Source organism: Oncorhynchus gorbuscha, unplaced genomic scaffold (assembly GCF_021184085.1).
Source record: "Oncorhynchus gorbuscha isolate QuinsamMale2020 ecotype Even-year unplaced genomic scaffold, OgorEven_v1.0 Un_scaffold_1440, whole genome shotgun sequence".
In the NCBI taxonomy this organism is placed as follows: Eukaryota; Metazoa; Chordata; class Actinopteri; order Salmoniformes; family Salmonidae; genus Oncorhynchus; species Oncorhynchus gorbuscha.
The window spans coordinates 52,501-65,000 of NW_025746219.1; the positions used below are offsets into that span (position 1 = coordinate 52,501).

Here is a 12,500-nt window from a genome sequence, read left to right on the forward strand (position 1 = left end):
TGGAGCAGAGAGAGAGAGAGAGGGTAGATGTGGACTGGAGCAGAGAGAGAGAGAGAGAGAGAGGGTAGATGTGGACTGGAGCAGAGAGAGAGAGAGAGAGAGGGTAGATGTGGACTGGAGCAGAGAGAGAGGGTAGATGTGGACTGGAGCAGGAGAGAGAGAGGGGGTAGATGGGGTCTGCAGCAGAGAGAGAGAGAGAGGGGGTAGATGGGGTCTGGAGCAGAGAGAGAGAGAGAGAGAGAGGGGGTAGATGGGGACTGGAGTAGAGAGAGAGAGAGAGAGAGAGGGTAGATGGGGACTGGAGCAGGAGAGAGAGAGGGGGGTAGATGGGGACTGGAGCAGGAGAGAGAGAGGGGGTAGATGGGGTCTGGAGCAGAGAGAGAGAGAGAGGGGGTAGATGGGGTCTGGAGCAGAGAGAGAGAGAGAGAGGGGGGGGGTAGATGGGGTCTGGAGCAGAGAGAGAGAGAGAGAGAGAGAGAGAGAGAGAGGGGCTAGATGGGGACTGGAGCAGAGAGAGAGAGAGAGAGGAGGGGGTAGATGGGGACTGGAGTAGAGAGAGAGAGAGAGAGAGAGGGGGGGGGGCTAGATGGGGACTGGAGTAGAGAGAGAGAGAGAGAGAGAGGGGGTAGATGGGGACTGGAGTAGAGAGAGAGAGAGAGAGGGTAGATGTGGACTGGAGCAGAGAGAGAGAGAGAGAGGGTAGATGTGGACTGGAGCAGAGAGAGAGAGAGAGAGAGAGGGTAGATGTGGACTGGAGCAGAGAGAGAGAGAGAGAGAGGGTAGATGTGGACTGGAGCAGAGAGAGAGAGAGGGTAGATGTGGACTGGAGCAGAGAGAGAGAGAGAGAGAGAGAGGGTAGATGTGGACTGGAGCAGAGAGAGAGAGAGAGAGAGAAGAAGGGTAGATGGGGACTGGAGCAGAGAGAGAGGGGGGTAGATGGGGACTGGAGCAGGAGAGAGAGAGGGGGTAGATGGGGTCTGGAGCAGGAGAGAGAGAGGGGGTAGATGGGGTCTGTCGGGGAACTCTGCAGCAGGAGAGAGAGGGGGTAGATGGGGACTGGAGCAGGAGAGAGAGGGGGTAGATGGGGTCTGTGGGGACTCTGCAGCAGGAGAGAGAGGGGGATAGATGGGGTCTGAGGGGAACTCTGCAGCAGAGAGAGAGAGGGGGGTAGATGGGGTCTGTGGGGAACTCTGCAGCAGGAGAGAGAGGGGGTAGATGGGGTCTGTGGGGAACTCTGCAGCAGGAGAGAGAGAGGGGGTAGATGGGGTCTGAGGGGAACTCTGCAGCAGAGAGAGAGAGGGGTAGATGGGGTCTGTGGGGGACTCTGCAGCAGAGAGAGAGGGGGGTAGAAGATGGGGTCTGTGGGGAACTGGAGCAGGAGAGAGAGAGGTGGTAGATGGGGTCTGAGGGGGACTCTGCAGCAGAGAGAGAGAGGGGGTAGATGGGGTCTGTGGGGAACTCTGCAGCAGGAGAGAGAGAGGGGTAGATGGGGACTCTGCAGCAGAGAGAGAGAGGGTAGATGGAGACTCTGCAGCAGAGAGAGAGGGGGTAGATGGGAACTCTGCAGCAGAGAGAGAGGGTGTAGATGGGGTCTGTGGGGAACTCTGCAGCAGGAGAGAGAGAGGGGTAGATGGGGTCTGTGGGGACTCTGCAGCAGAGAGAGAGAGGGGTAGATGGGGTCTGTGGGGGACTCTGCAGCAGAGAGAGAGGGGGTAGATGGGGTCTGAGGGGAACTCTGCAGCAGAGAGAGAGAGGGGTAGATGGGGTCTGGGGGGAACTCTGCAGCAGAGAGAGAGAGGGGGTAGATGGGGTCTGAGGGGAACTCTGCAGCAGAGAGAGAGGGGGGTAGATGGGGTCTGAGGGGAACTCTGCAGCAGAGAGAGAGAGAGGGGGTAGATGGGGTCTGAGGGGAACTCTGCAGCAGAGAGAGAGGGGGTAGATGGGGTCTGAGGGGAACTCTGCAGCAGAGAGAGAGAGGGGGTAGATGGGGTCTGTGGGGAACTCTGCAGCAGAGAGAGAGGGGTAGATGGGGGCAGAGAGAGAGAGAGATGGGGTCTGAGGGGAACTCTGCAGCAGAGAGAGAGAGAGAGGGTAGATGGGGTCTGAGGGGAACTCTGCAGCAGAGAGAGAGAGGGGGTAGATGTCGTTCTGATACACAGAGCAATGAGAGCATCTGAAATGCTCTGAAACACCTTCATAACAGATAGGAATATTATTACACGCTCAATGGATGAGCCATTCAGAAGCTGCCGTACCTTGTATCGCTGCCTCTGCGTCAGTCCTGCCGTTACCTTGGTTACCGTTGTCTACTTCCTGGGTCAGTGAGTCTGATTGGAGGGTAATGATGACGGAGAGGCAGGAGTTTAGTCATTAATTATCACATCTAATTGCTAGTAAATGAGAAGTAAAAGGGCGATACATTCATTTTCATAAAGGAACATAAATGACAACGTAGAACTGCACCATGAAGTGAAAACGAAGAGTGAAGAGTCAAATGTAAATTAAATGTAAAAACTTTTATTTTACCTTTATTTAACCAGGCAAGTCAGTTAAGAACAAATTCTTATTTACAATGATGGCCTAGGAACAGTGGGTTAACTGCCTGTTCAGGGGCAGAACGACAGATTTGTACCTTGTCAGCTCGGGGGTTTGAACTTACAACCTTCCGGTTAATAGTCCAACGCTCTAACCACTAGGCTCCCCTGCCACCTCTACACTCTAACCACTAGGCTCCCCTGCCGCCTCTACACTCTAACCACTAGGCTCCCCTGCCGCCTCTACACTCTAACCACTAGGCTCCCCTCTAACCACTAGCCTCTACACTCTAACCACTAGGCTACCCTGCCGCCTCTACACTCTAACCACTAGGCTACCCTGCCGCCTCTACACTCTAACCACTAGGCTACCCTGCCGCCTCTACACTCTAACCACTAGGCTCTACACTCTAACCACTAGACTCCCCTGCCGCCTCTACACTCTAACCACTATGCTACCCTGCCGCTTCTACACTCTAACCACTAGGCTCCCCTGCCGCCTCTACACTCTAACCACTAGGCTACCCTGCCGCCTCTACACTCTAACCACTAGGCTACCCTGCCGCCTCTACACTCTAACCACTAGGCTACCCTGCCGCCTCTACACTCTAACCACTAGGCTCCCTGCCGCCTCTACACTCTAACCACTAGGCTCCCCTGCCGCCTCTACACTCTAACCACTAGGCTACCCTGCCGCCTCTACACTCTAACCACTAGGCTACCCTGCCGCCTCTACACTCTAACCACTAGGCTCTACACTCTAACCACTAGACTCCCCTGCCGCCTCTACACTCTAACCACTAGACTCCCCTGCCGCCTCTACACTCTAACCACTAGGCTCTACACTCTAACCACTAGGCTCCCCTGCCGCCTCTACACTCTAACCACTAGGCTCCCCTGCCGCCTCTACACTCTAACTACTAGGCTCCCCTGCCGCCTCTACACTCTAACCACTAGGCTCCCCTGCCGCCTCTACACTCTAACCACTAGACTTACCACAGAGGGCTCTGTCTGACGCTACAGTCTGCTGCAGAGTCTGCTCAGCATGGTCTCTCAGTTTACACTCAAACTGCAGAGCCTCCTGAAGTTTCCTCTTACTCTTCTTCTCTTTCTTCAGACGCTTCTGGATCAGCACTGAAATACACACAACAGTTGAGAATTGTGAGGAATTGCAGTGCTTGTTTTCAGGGCTCACCAGAAACAGAGATGAGTAGTATGGTGTGCCGGTGGGTTGTGGGTAATGTAGTGTAGTGTGCAGTGTGTTGTGGGTAATGTAGTGTTAACCGACCTCTGTTTTTCTGCTTCATGGTGAGCTGTCTCTCCAGTGTCTCTCTTAGCTCCCTCTCTCTGAACAGTTCACTGTGGGTAATGTAGTGTAGTGTGCAGTGGGTTGTGGGTAATGTAGTGTTAACCGACCTCTGTTTTTCTGCTCCATGGTGAACTGTCTCTCCAGTGTCTCTCTTAGCTCCCTCTCTCTGAACAGTTCACTGTGGGTAATGTAGTGTAGTGTGCAGTGTGTTGTGGGTAATGTAGTGTTAACCGACCTCTGTTTTTCTGCTCCATGGTGAGCTGTCTCTCCAGTGTCTCTCTTAGCTCCCTCTCTCTGAACAGTTCACTGTGGGTAATGTAGTGTAGTGTGCAGTGTGTTGTGGGTAATGTAGTGTAGTGTGCAGTGTGTTGTGGGTAATGTAGTGTTAACCGACCTCTGTTTTTCTGCTCCATGGTGAGCTGTCTCTCCAGTGTCTCTCTTAGCTCCCTCTCTCTGAACAGTTCACTGTGGGTAATGTAGTGTAGTGTGCAGTGTGTTGTGGGTAATGTAGTGTTAACCGACCTCTGTTTTTCTGCTCCATGGTGAGCTGTCTCTCCAGTGTCTCTCTTAGCTCCCTCTCTCTGAACAGTTCACTGTGGGTAATGTAGTGTAGTGTGCAGTGTGTTGTGGGTAATGTAGTGTTAACCGACCTCTGTTTTTCTGCTCCATGGTGAGCTGTCTCTCCAGTGTCTCTCTGAGCTCCTCTCTCTGAACAGTTCACTGTGGGTAATGTAGTGTAGTGTGCAGTGGGTTGTGGGTAATGTAGTGTTAACCGACCTCTGTTTTTCTGCTCCATGGTGAGCTGTCTCTCCAGTGTCTCTCTTAGCTCCCTCTCTCTGAACAGTTCACTGTGGGTAATGTAGTGTAGTGTGCAGTGTGTTGTGGGTAATGTAGTGTTAACCGACCTCTGTTTTTCTGCTCTATGGTGAGCTGTCTCTCCAGTGTCTCTCTTAGCTCCCTCTCTCTGAACAGTTCACTGTGGGTAATGTAGTGTAGTGTGCAGTGGGTTGTGGGTAATGTAGTGTTAACCGACCTCTGTTTTTCTGCTCCATGATGAGCTGTCTCTCCAGTGTCTCTCTGAGCTCCCTCTCTCTGAACAGTTCACTGTGGGTAATGTAGTGTAGTGTGCAGTATGTTGTGGGTAATGTAGTGTTAACCGACCTCTGTTTTTCTGCTCCATGGTGAGCTGTCTCTCCAGTGTCTCTCTTAGCTCCCTCTCTCTGAACAGTTCACTGTGGGTAATGTAGTGTAGTGTGCAGTGTGTTGTGGGTAATGTAGTGTAGTGTGCAGTGTGTTGTGGGTAATGTAGTGTTAACCGACCTCTGTTTTTCTGCTCCATGGTGAGCTGTCTCTCCAGTGTCTCTCTTAGCTCCCTCTCTCTGAACAGTTCACTGTGGGTAATGTTGTAGTGTGCAGTGTGTTGTGGGTAATGTCTGTTAACCGACCTCTGTTTTCTGCTCCATGGTGAGCTGTCTCTCCAGTGTCTCTCTTAGCTCCCTCTCTCTGAACAGTTCACTGTGGGTAATGTAGTGTAGTGTGCAGTGTGTTGTGGGTAATGTAGTGTTAACCGACCTCTGTTTTTCTGCTCCATGGTGAGGGTCTCTCCAGTGTCTCTCTTAGCTCCCTCTCTCTGAACAGTTCACTGTGGGTAATGTAGTGTAGTGTGCAGTGGGTTGTGGGTAATGTAGTGTGTAACCGACCTCTGTTTTTCTGCTCCATGGTGAGCTGTCTCTCCAGTGTCTCTCTGAGCTCCCTCTCTGAACAGTTCACTGTGAGTAATGTAGTGTAGTGTGTTGTGGGTAATGTAGTGTTAACCGACCTCTGTTTTTCTGCTCCATGGTGAGCTATCTCTCCAGTGTCTCTCTTAGCTCCCTCTCCTGATACAGTTCACTGTGGGTAATGTGTGTAGTGTGCAGTGGGTTGTGGGTAATGTAGTGTTAACCGACCTCTGTTTTTCTGCTCCATGGTGAGCTGTCTCTTCAGTGTCTCTCTTAGCTCCCTCTCTCTGAACAGTTCACTGTGGGTAATGTAGTGTAGTGTGCAGTGTGTTGTGGGTAATGTAGTGTTAACCGACCTCTGTTTTTCTGCTCCATGGTGAGCTGTCTCTCCAGTGTCTCTCTGAGCGCCCTCTCTCTGAACAGTTCACTGTGGGTAATGTAGTGTAGTGTACAGTGGGTTGTGGGTAATGTAGTGTTAACCGACCTCTGTTTTTCTGCTCCATGGTGAGCTGTCTCTCCAGTGTCTCTCTGAGCTCCCTCTCTCTGAACAGTTCACTGTGGGTAATGTAGTGTAGTGTGCAGTGTGTTGTGGGTAATGTAGTGTTAACCTCTGTTTTTCTGCTCCATGGTGAGCTGTCTCTCCAGTGTCTCTCTGAGCTCCCTCTCTCTGAACAGTTCACTGTGGGTAATGTAGTGTAGTGTGCAGTGTGTTGTGGGTAATGTAGTGTTAACCGACCTCTGTTTTTCTGCTCCATGGTGAGCTGTCTCTCCAGTGTCTCTCTGAGCTCCCTCTCTCTGAACAGTTCCATCTTCAGCTCTGACTTCTCCGTCTGCACCTGCTTGTCCTGAGCGCGCGTGTTGTCTATGGCAACCTTCAGCAAGCCCTGCTTGGAGGGCACAGAGTAAGACACACATCAAGAGGCTGTTACACTAAATATATACATCACTGTAGAGTGTAGTCTGATGTAGTGTGTAGTCTGATGTAGTGTGTAGTCTGATGTAGTGTGTAGTCTGATGTAGTGTGTAGTCTGATGTAGTGTGTAGTCTGATGTAGTGTGTAATCTGATGTAGTGTGTAGTCTGATGTAGTGTGTAGTCTCTACATCTCTAATCTAAATCCATACATCACTATAGTGTGTAGTCTGATGTAGTGTGTAGTCTGATGTAGTGTGTAGTCTGATGTAGTGTGTAGTCTGATGTAGTGTGTAGTCTCTACATCTCTAATCTAAATCTATATATCACTGTAGTGTGTAGTCTGATGTAGTGTGTAGTCTGATGTAGTGTGTAGTCTGATGTAGTGTGTAGTCTGATGTAGTGTGTAGTCTCTACATCTCTAATCTAAATCTATATATCACTGTAGTGTGTAGTCTGATGTAGTGTGTAGTCTGATGTAGTGTGTAGTCTGATGTAGTGTGTAGTCTGATGTAGTGTGTAGTCTGATGTAGTGTGTAGTCTCTACATCTCTAATCTAAATCTATACATCACTGTAGTCTCTACATTTCTTATCTACAGTCAAAATGTTTACTTAAATTCACAGATAGAGAGATGAGATGAGGAGGAGCCCAGAGACACAGACAGAGAGATGAGGAGGAGCCCAGAGACACAGACAGAGAGATGAGATGAGGAGGAGCCCAGAGACACAGATATAGAGATGAGATGAGGTGGAACCCAGAGACACAGATATAGAGATGAGATGAGGTGGAGCCCAGAGACACAGATAGAGAGATGAGATGAGGTGGAGCCCAGAGACACAGATAGAGAGATGAGATGAGGTGGAGCCCAGAGACACAGATAGAGAGATGAGATGAGGTGGAACCCAGAGACACAGATATAGAGATGAGATGAGGTGGAGCCCAGAGACACAGATAGAGAGATGAGATGAGGTGGAGCCCAGAGACACAGATAGAGAGATGAGATGAGGTGGAGCCCAGAGACACAGATAGAGAGATGAGATGAGGTGGAACCCAGAGACACAGATATAGAGATGAGATGAGGAGGAGCCCAGAGACACAGACAGAGAGATGAGGTGGAGCCCAGAGACACAGATATAGAGATGAGGAGGAGCCCAGAGACACAGATAGAGAGATGAGATGAGGAGGAGCCCAGAGACACAGATATAGAGATGAGATGAGGTGGAGCCCAGAGACACAGATAGAGAGATGAGATGAGGAGGAGCCCAGAGACACAGACAGAGAGATGAGATGAGGAGGAGCCCAGAGACACAGATAGAGAGATGAGGTGAGGAGGAGCCCAGAGACACAGACAGAGAGATGAGGTGAGGTGGAGTTACTCATCCAGATGTGTGATAAACTGTGAGTAGAGAAGGAAGATACAGCCTCCAATATCAAACATGGTTCAGCAAAACATGGTTCAGCAAAACATGGTTCAGCCAAACATGGTTCAGCCAAACATGGTTCAGCCAAACATGGTTCAGCAAAACATGGTTCAGCGAAACATGGTTCAGCGAAACATGGTTCAGCAAAACATGGTTCAGCAAAACATGGTTCTGCCAAACATGGTTCAGCAAAACATGGTTTAGCAAAACATGGCCACCATTACACCTTCTGGGACGATTCAGTAGAGAACAGAGAGTAGAGCCCCACCTGGATGTTAGTGAGCAGAGTCTCTATTGACGAAAGCCCCTCAGGGAAGATAAAGGGCCCGGGGAACCCTGGAGGAAGCTTCCGCCCCGATAACGACAGCCTCTCATAGCCGTCTCCGATTGGTTCTCTGACTGGCTCTCTGATTGGTTCTCTGACTGGTTCTCTGACTGTCTGGGTGCTCAGGGAACCACAGTCATCTTGAGGACAGACAAAAGAGAATAGCAGAGAAGTCATCAGAATGCATCTACCGTTGTGTTGGGCTCTTCTGGGGAAAGACAAAGAGAGAGTGATGGTGATATTCATTATTCAGAACATGCAAAATAGAGGAAGATTGTGATTGGCTGTGTCCACGACTAAACTACAACTGACAAACACAAGAAACCACACCCACCTCCGAACACCCAACCTTTTCAGTGTGGCACCACTGAAGACACACAGATGGAATCACACACGGTCCCCTGAGTAGACTGTAATACTGTGTTCACAGATGTCTGTTCTCCTGCACTACTGATAACTATGTCATGGCCAAGTTTAAAATCACACACGTTCTCCCTCTTTGTCTTGCTCCTCACTGTCACAGACAGACGCCTGCTATCTCTGCCAGTTGGCGTAAAGGCAACAGCTGCTCTGTTTCTTTAATTAGTGTCAGAGTCTCTATGGCAGATTGAGTTGTGTTGTTTAACCTCCTCTACAGATCAGATTGAGTTGTGTTGTTTAACCTCCTCTACAGATCAGATTGAGTTGTGTTGTTTAACCTCCTCTACAGATCAGATTGAGTTGTGTGGTTTAACCTCCTCTACAGATCAGATTGAGTTGTGTTGTTTAACCTCCTCTACAGATCAGATTGAGTTGTGTTGTTTAACCTCCTCTACAGATCAGATTGAGTTGTGTGGTTTAACCTCCTCTACAGATCAGATTGAGTTGTGTTGTTTAACCTCCTCTACAGATCAGATTGAGTTGTGTTGTTTAACCTCCTCTACAGATCAGATTGAGTTGTGTTGTTTAACCTCCTCTACAGATCAGATTGAGTTGTGTTGTTTAACCTCCTCTGGTCCTTCTGTAGCTCAGTTGGTAGAGCATGGCGCTTGTAACGCCAGGGTAGTGGGTTCGATCCCCGGGACCACCCATACGTAGAATGTATGCACACATGACTGTAAGTCGCTTTGGATAAAAGCGTCTGCTAAATGGCATATATTATTATTATTATTATATCAGATTGAGTTGTGTTGTTTAACCTCCTCTACAGATCAGATTGAGTAGTGTTGTTTAACCTCCTCTCCTTTCATGTTAAACAGTGAGACCCAGGCAGCACAATAACAGCTCTGTCAGTCTTATTTCATGTTAAACAGTGAGACCCAGGCAGCACAACAACAGCTCTGTGAGTCTTATTTCATGTTAAACAGTGAGACCCAGGCAGCACAACAACAGCTCTGTCTTATTTCATATTAAACAGTGAGACCCAGGCAGCACAACAACAGCTCTGTCTTATTTCATGTTAAACAGTGAGACCCAGGCAGCACAATAACAGCTCTGTCTTATTTCATGTTAAACAGTGAGACCCAGGCAGCACAACAACAGCTCTGTCTTATTTCATGTTAAACAGTGAGACCCAGGCAGCACAACAACAGCTCTGTCTTATTTCATGTTAAACAGTGAGACCCAGGCAGCACAACAACAGCTCTGTCTTATTTCATGTTAAACAGTGAGACCCAGGCAGCACAACAACAGCTCTGTCTTATTTCATGTTAAACAGTGAGACCCAGGCAGCACAACAACAGCTCTGTGAGTCTTATTTCATGTTAAACAGTGAGACCCAGGCAGCACAACAACAGCTCTGTCTTATTTCATATTAAACAGTGAGACCCAGGCAGCACAACAACAGCTCTGTCTTATTTCATGTTAAACAGTGAGACCCAGGCAGCACAACAACAGCTCTGTGAGTCTTATTTCATGTTAAACAGTGAGACCCAGGCAGCACAACAACAGCTCTGTGAGTCTTATTTCCTCTCCATGTAAGTCACTGTTTGAGAGAGGAGGGCCTTTTTCTTTTGTTGCCATGATGACTTTTTCTACGACTCACAATGAAGACCAAATGAATATGTCTTTTAGATGAAGGTTCATTACACTTCATTCCAAAGCAGCTAATTACTAATGTTTAAACTTTAGAAGTTTGGGAGGGAAAATAAGTCACTTTGTGTGGAGAGGAGAGACACGGTTCTGTAGTAGACTGTTAATGAGACCAATAAAACACAGCTGATCCCGACCTGGACAACCTGGTTCTGGAAACTACACAAGTAGACGTGTTAATGGAGCTTGAAGACTAGTTTACAAGCCAGGCTGTGGTGGATACTCTGCCCTACAATACTCTGAATTACATTTACATTACATTATAATCCTAAAAACTATTTTTGAAGAAAGACGAAAGGGCTTTATGAGTAGTGGAGTTCACTGTGTTCTATCTACAGACTGTCTCAGCTTCACCTGAGTCTGATGGGGTTGAATTAGATTTACCTCACAGGCACGGATACACACACACACACACACACACACACACACACACACACACACACACACACACACACACACACACACACACACACACACACACACACACACACACACACACACACACACACACACACACACACACACACACACACACACACACACACACACACACAATCACATTTTACTCCACTTAGCTGACCAAAGCATCTTCAGCCCCCACCCAGGCCTCCAATCTTGGCAAACAGGCTAGTGCCACATTGAAGGGTGAAAAGCATGTCCCCATTCTCTCTCCCTCTCTCTCTCTCTCTCTCTCTCTCTCTCTCTCTCTCTCTCCTCTCCCTCCCTCTCTCTCTCTCTCTCCCCTCTCTCTCTCCCTCTCTCTCTCTCCCTCTCTCTCTCCCCTCTCTCTCTCTCTCTCTCTCTCTCTCTCTCCCCCTCCCTCTCTCTCTCTCTCTCCCTCTCTCTCTCTGTCTCTCTCTCTCCCCAACTCTCTCTCTCTCTCTCTGTGGTCTCTCTCTCTCCCCCTCTCTCTCTCTCTCTCTCTTCCTCTCTCTCTCTCTCTCTCCCCCTCTCTCTCTCCCCTCTCTCTCTCTCTCTCTCTCTCTCTCTCTCTCTCTCTCTCTCTCTCTCTCTCTCTCTCTCTCTCCATCCCTACCTCCCTCTCCTCTCTCTCTCCCTTCTCTCCCTCCCTCCCCGCTCTCTCTCCCTTCTCTCTCCCTCCCTCTCTCTCCTTCTCTCCCTCCCTCCTGCTCTCTCTCTCCCTCCCTCTCCCTCAACCTCTCTCTTTTCATGTCCTCTCCCGTCCCTAAAAGCCTTCCTCTATATCAGTACTAGATGTAATTAGCAGTCTGTCAGTGTCAGGTGTTGCTCAGCGCTCGTCAAACGCAGGGTGTCCAACTCTACTTCTCCTCCTGTGGCCCCTTACCCCCCGCCTCCCCCTGCTTTGTACTGCAGCGTCATCAGGATGCAGTATGGATCCCCCTCCTCTCTCCTCCCCTCCTTTGATGTGACTGATCCTCTTTGAGTTACTGTTTTATCCATCCCTACCTCCTCTCCCTCCTCTCCTCTCCATCCTTCCCTCCACCCTCTTCTCCCAACCCCTCGACCCCCCTCCTGTCCCTCTCCTCTCCTCTCCCCCCATCCTCTCATTTGCAGATCTCCCCAACCAAGGTCATTGTTTTCCATTTTTCCATTTTTTATTTCCATCATTCTCCTTCTCTCCTCTTCCATCCCTCCTTCCCTCTCTCCTCTCCTTATCTTCCATCCCTCCTTCCCTCTCTCCTCTCCCTCACTCCTCTCCCTCTCTCCTCTTTCCTCTTCCCTCTCTCCTCCTCTTCCATCCCTCCTTCCCTCTCTCCTCTCCCTCTCTCCTCTTCCATCCCTCCTTCCCTCTCTCCTCTCCTCTCCCTCCCTCCTTCCCTCTCTCCTCTCCTCCTCTTCCATCCCTCCTTCCCCCTCTCCTCTCCTCCTCTTCCATCCCTCCTTCCCTCTCTCCTCTCCTCCTCTTCCATCCCTCCTTCACCCTCTCCTCTCCTCCTCTTCCATCCCTCCTTCCCTCTCTCCTCTCCTCCTCTTCCATCCCTCTCTCCTCTCCTCCTCTTCCATCCCTCTCTCCTCTCTCCTCTCCTCCTCTTCCATCCCTCTCTCCTCTCTCCTCTCCTCCTCTTCCATCCCTCGGGCTGATGAACTCCACCAAGTGAAGCTTCCTGACTGTCAGCGGAAGTAGAGAGAGGTGAGGTCTGAATGAAGTTTAAAGGAAAATGCTTATGGTGGATAAAGTGGATTAACTGTCAGACGTCTTCTGATGTTTGATCTTAACGTTAAAGTGT

The 12,500-nt window shown here is 49.6% G+C and overlaps 1 protein-coding gene across 1 annotated transcript in view; it reads right to left on the bottom strand.

The window, feature by feature from the left end:
* LOC124022817 (dachshund homolog 1-like) overlaps window positions 1-12,500 on the bottom strand; it is a 62,491-nt gene that overhangs the window by 6,802 nt on the left and 43,189 nt on the right. The window contains exons 7-10 of the mRNA XM_046337498.1: window positions 8,164-8,360; window positions 6,298-6,448; window positions 3,531-3,668; window positions 2,256-2,327 (exon numbers count right to left, since the gene is read on the bottom strand). Of these exons, the coding sequence (XP_046193454.1) occupies window positions 2,256-2,327; window positions 3,531-3,668; window positions 6,298-6,448; window positions 8,164-8,360 (558 nt within the window). The remainder of the gene's footprint in view (window positions 1-2,255; window positions 2,328-3,530; window positions 3,669-6,297; window positions 6,449-8,163; window positions 8,361-12,500) is intronic.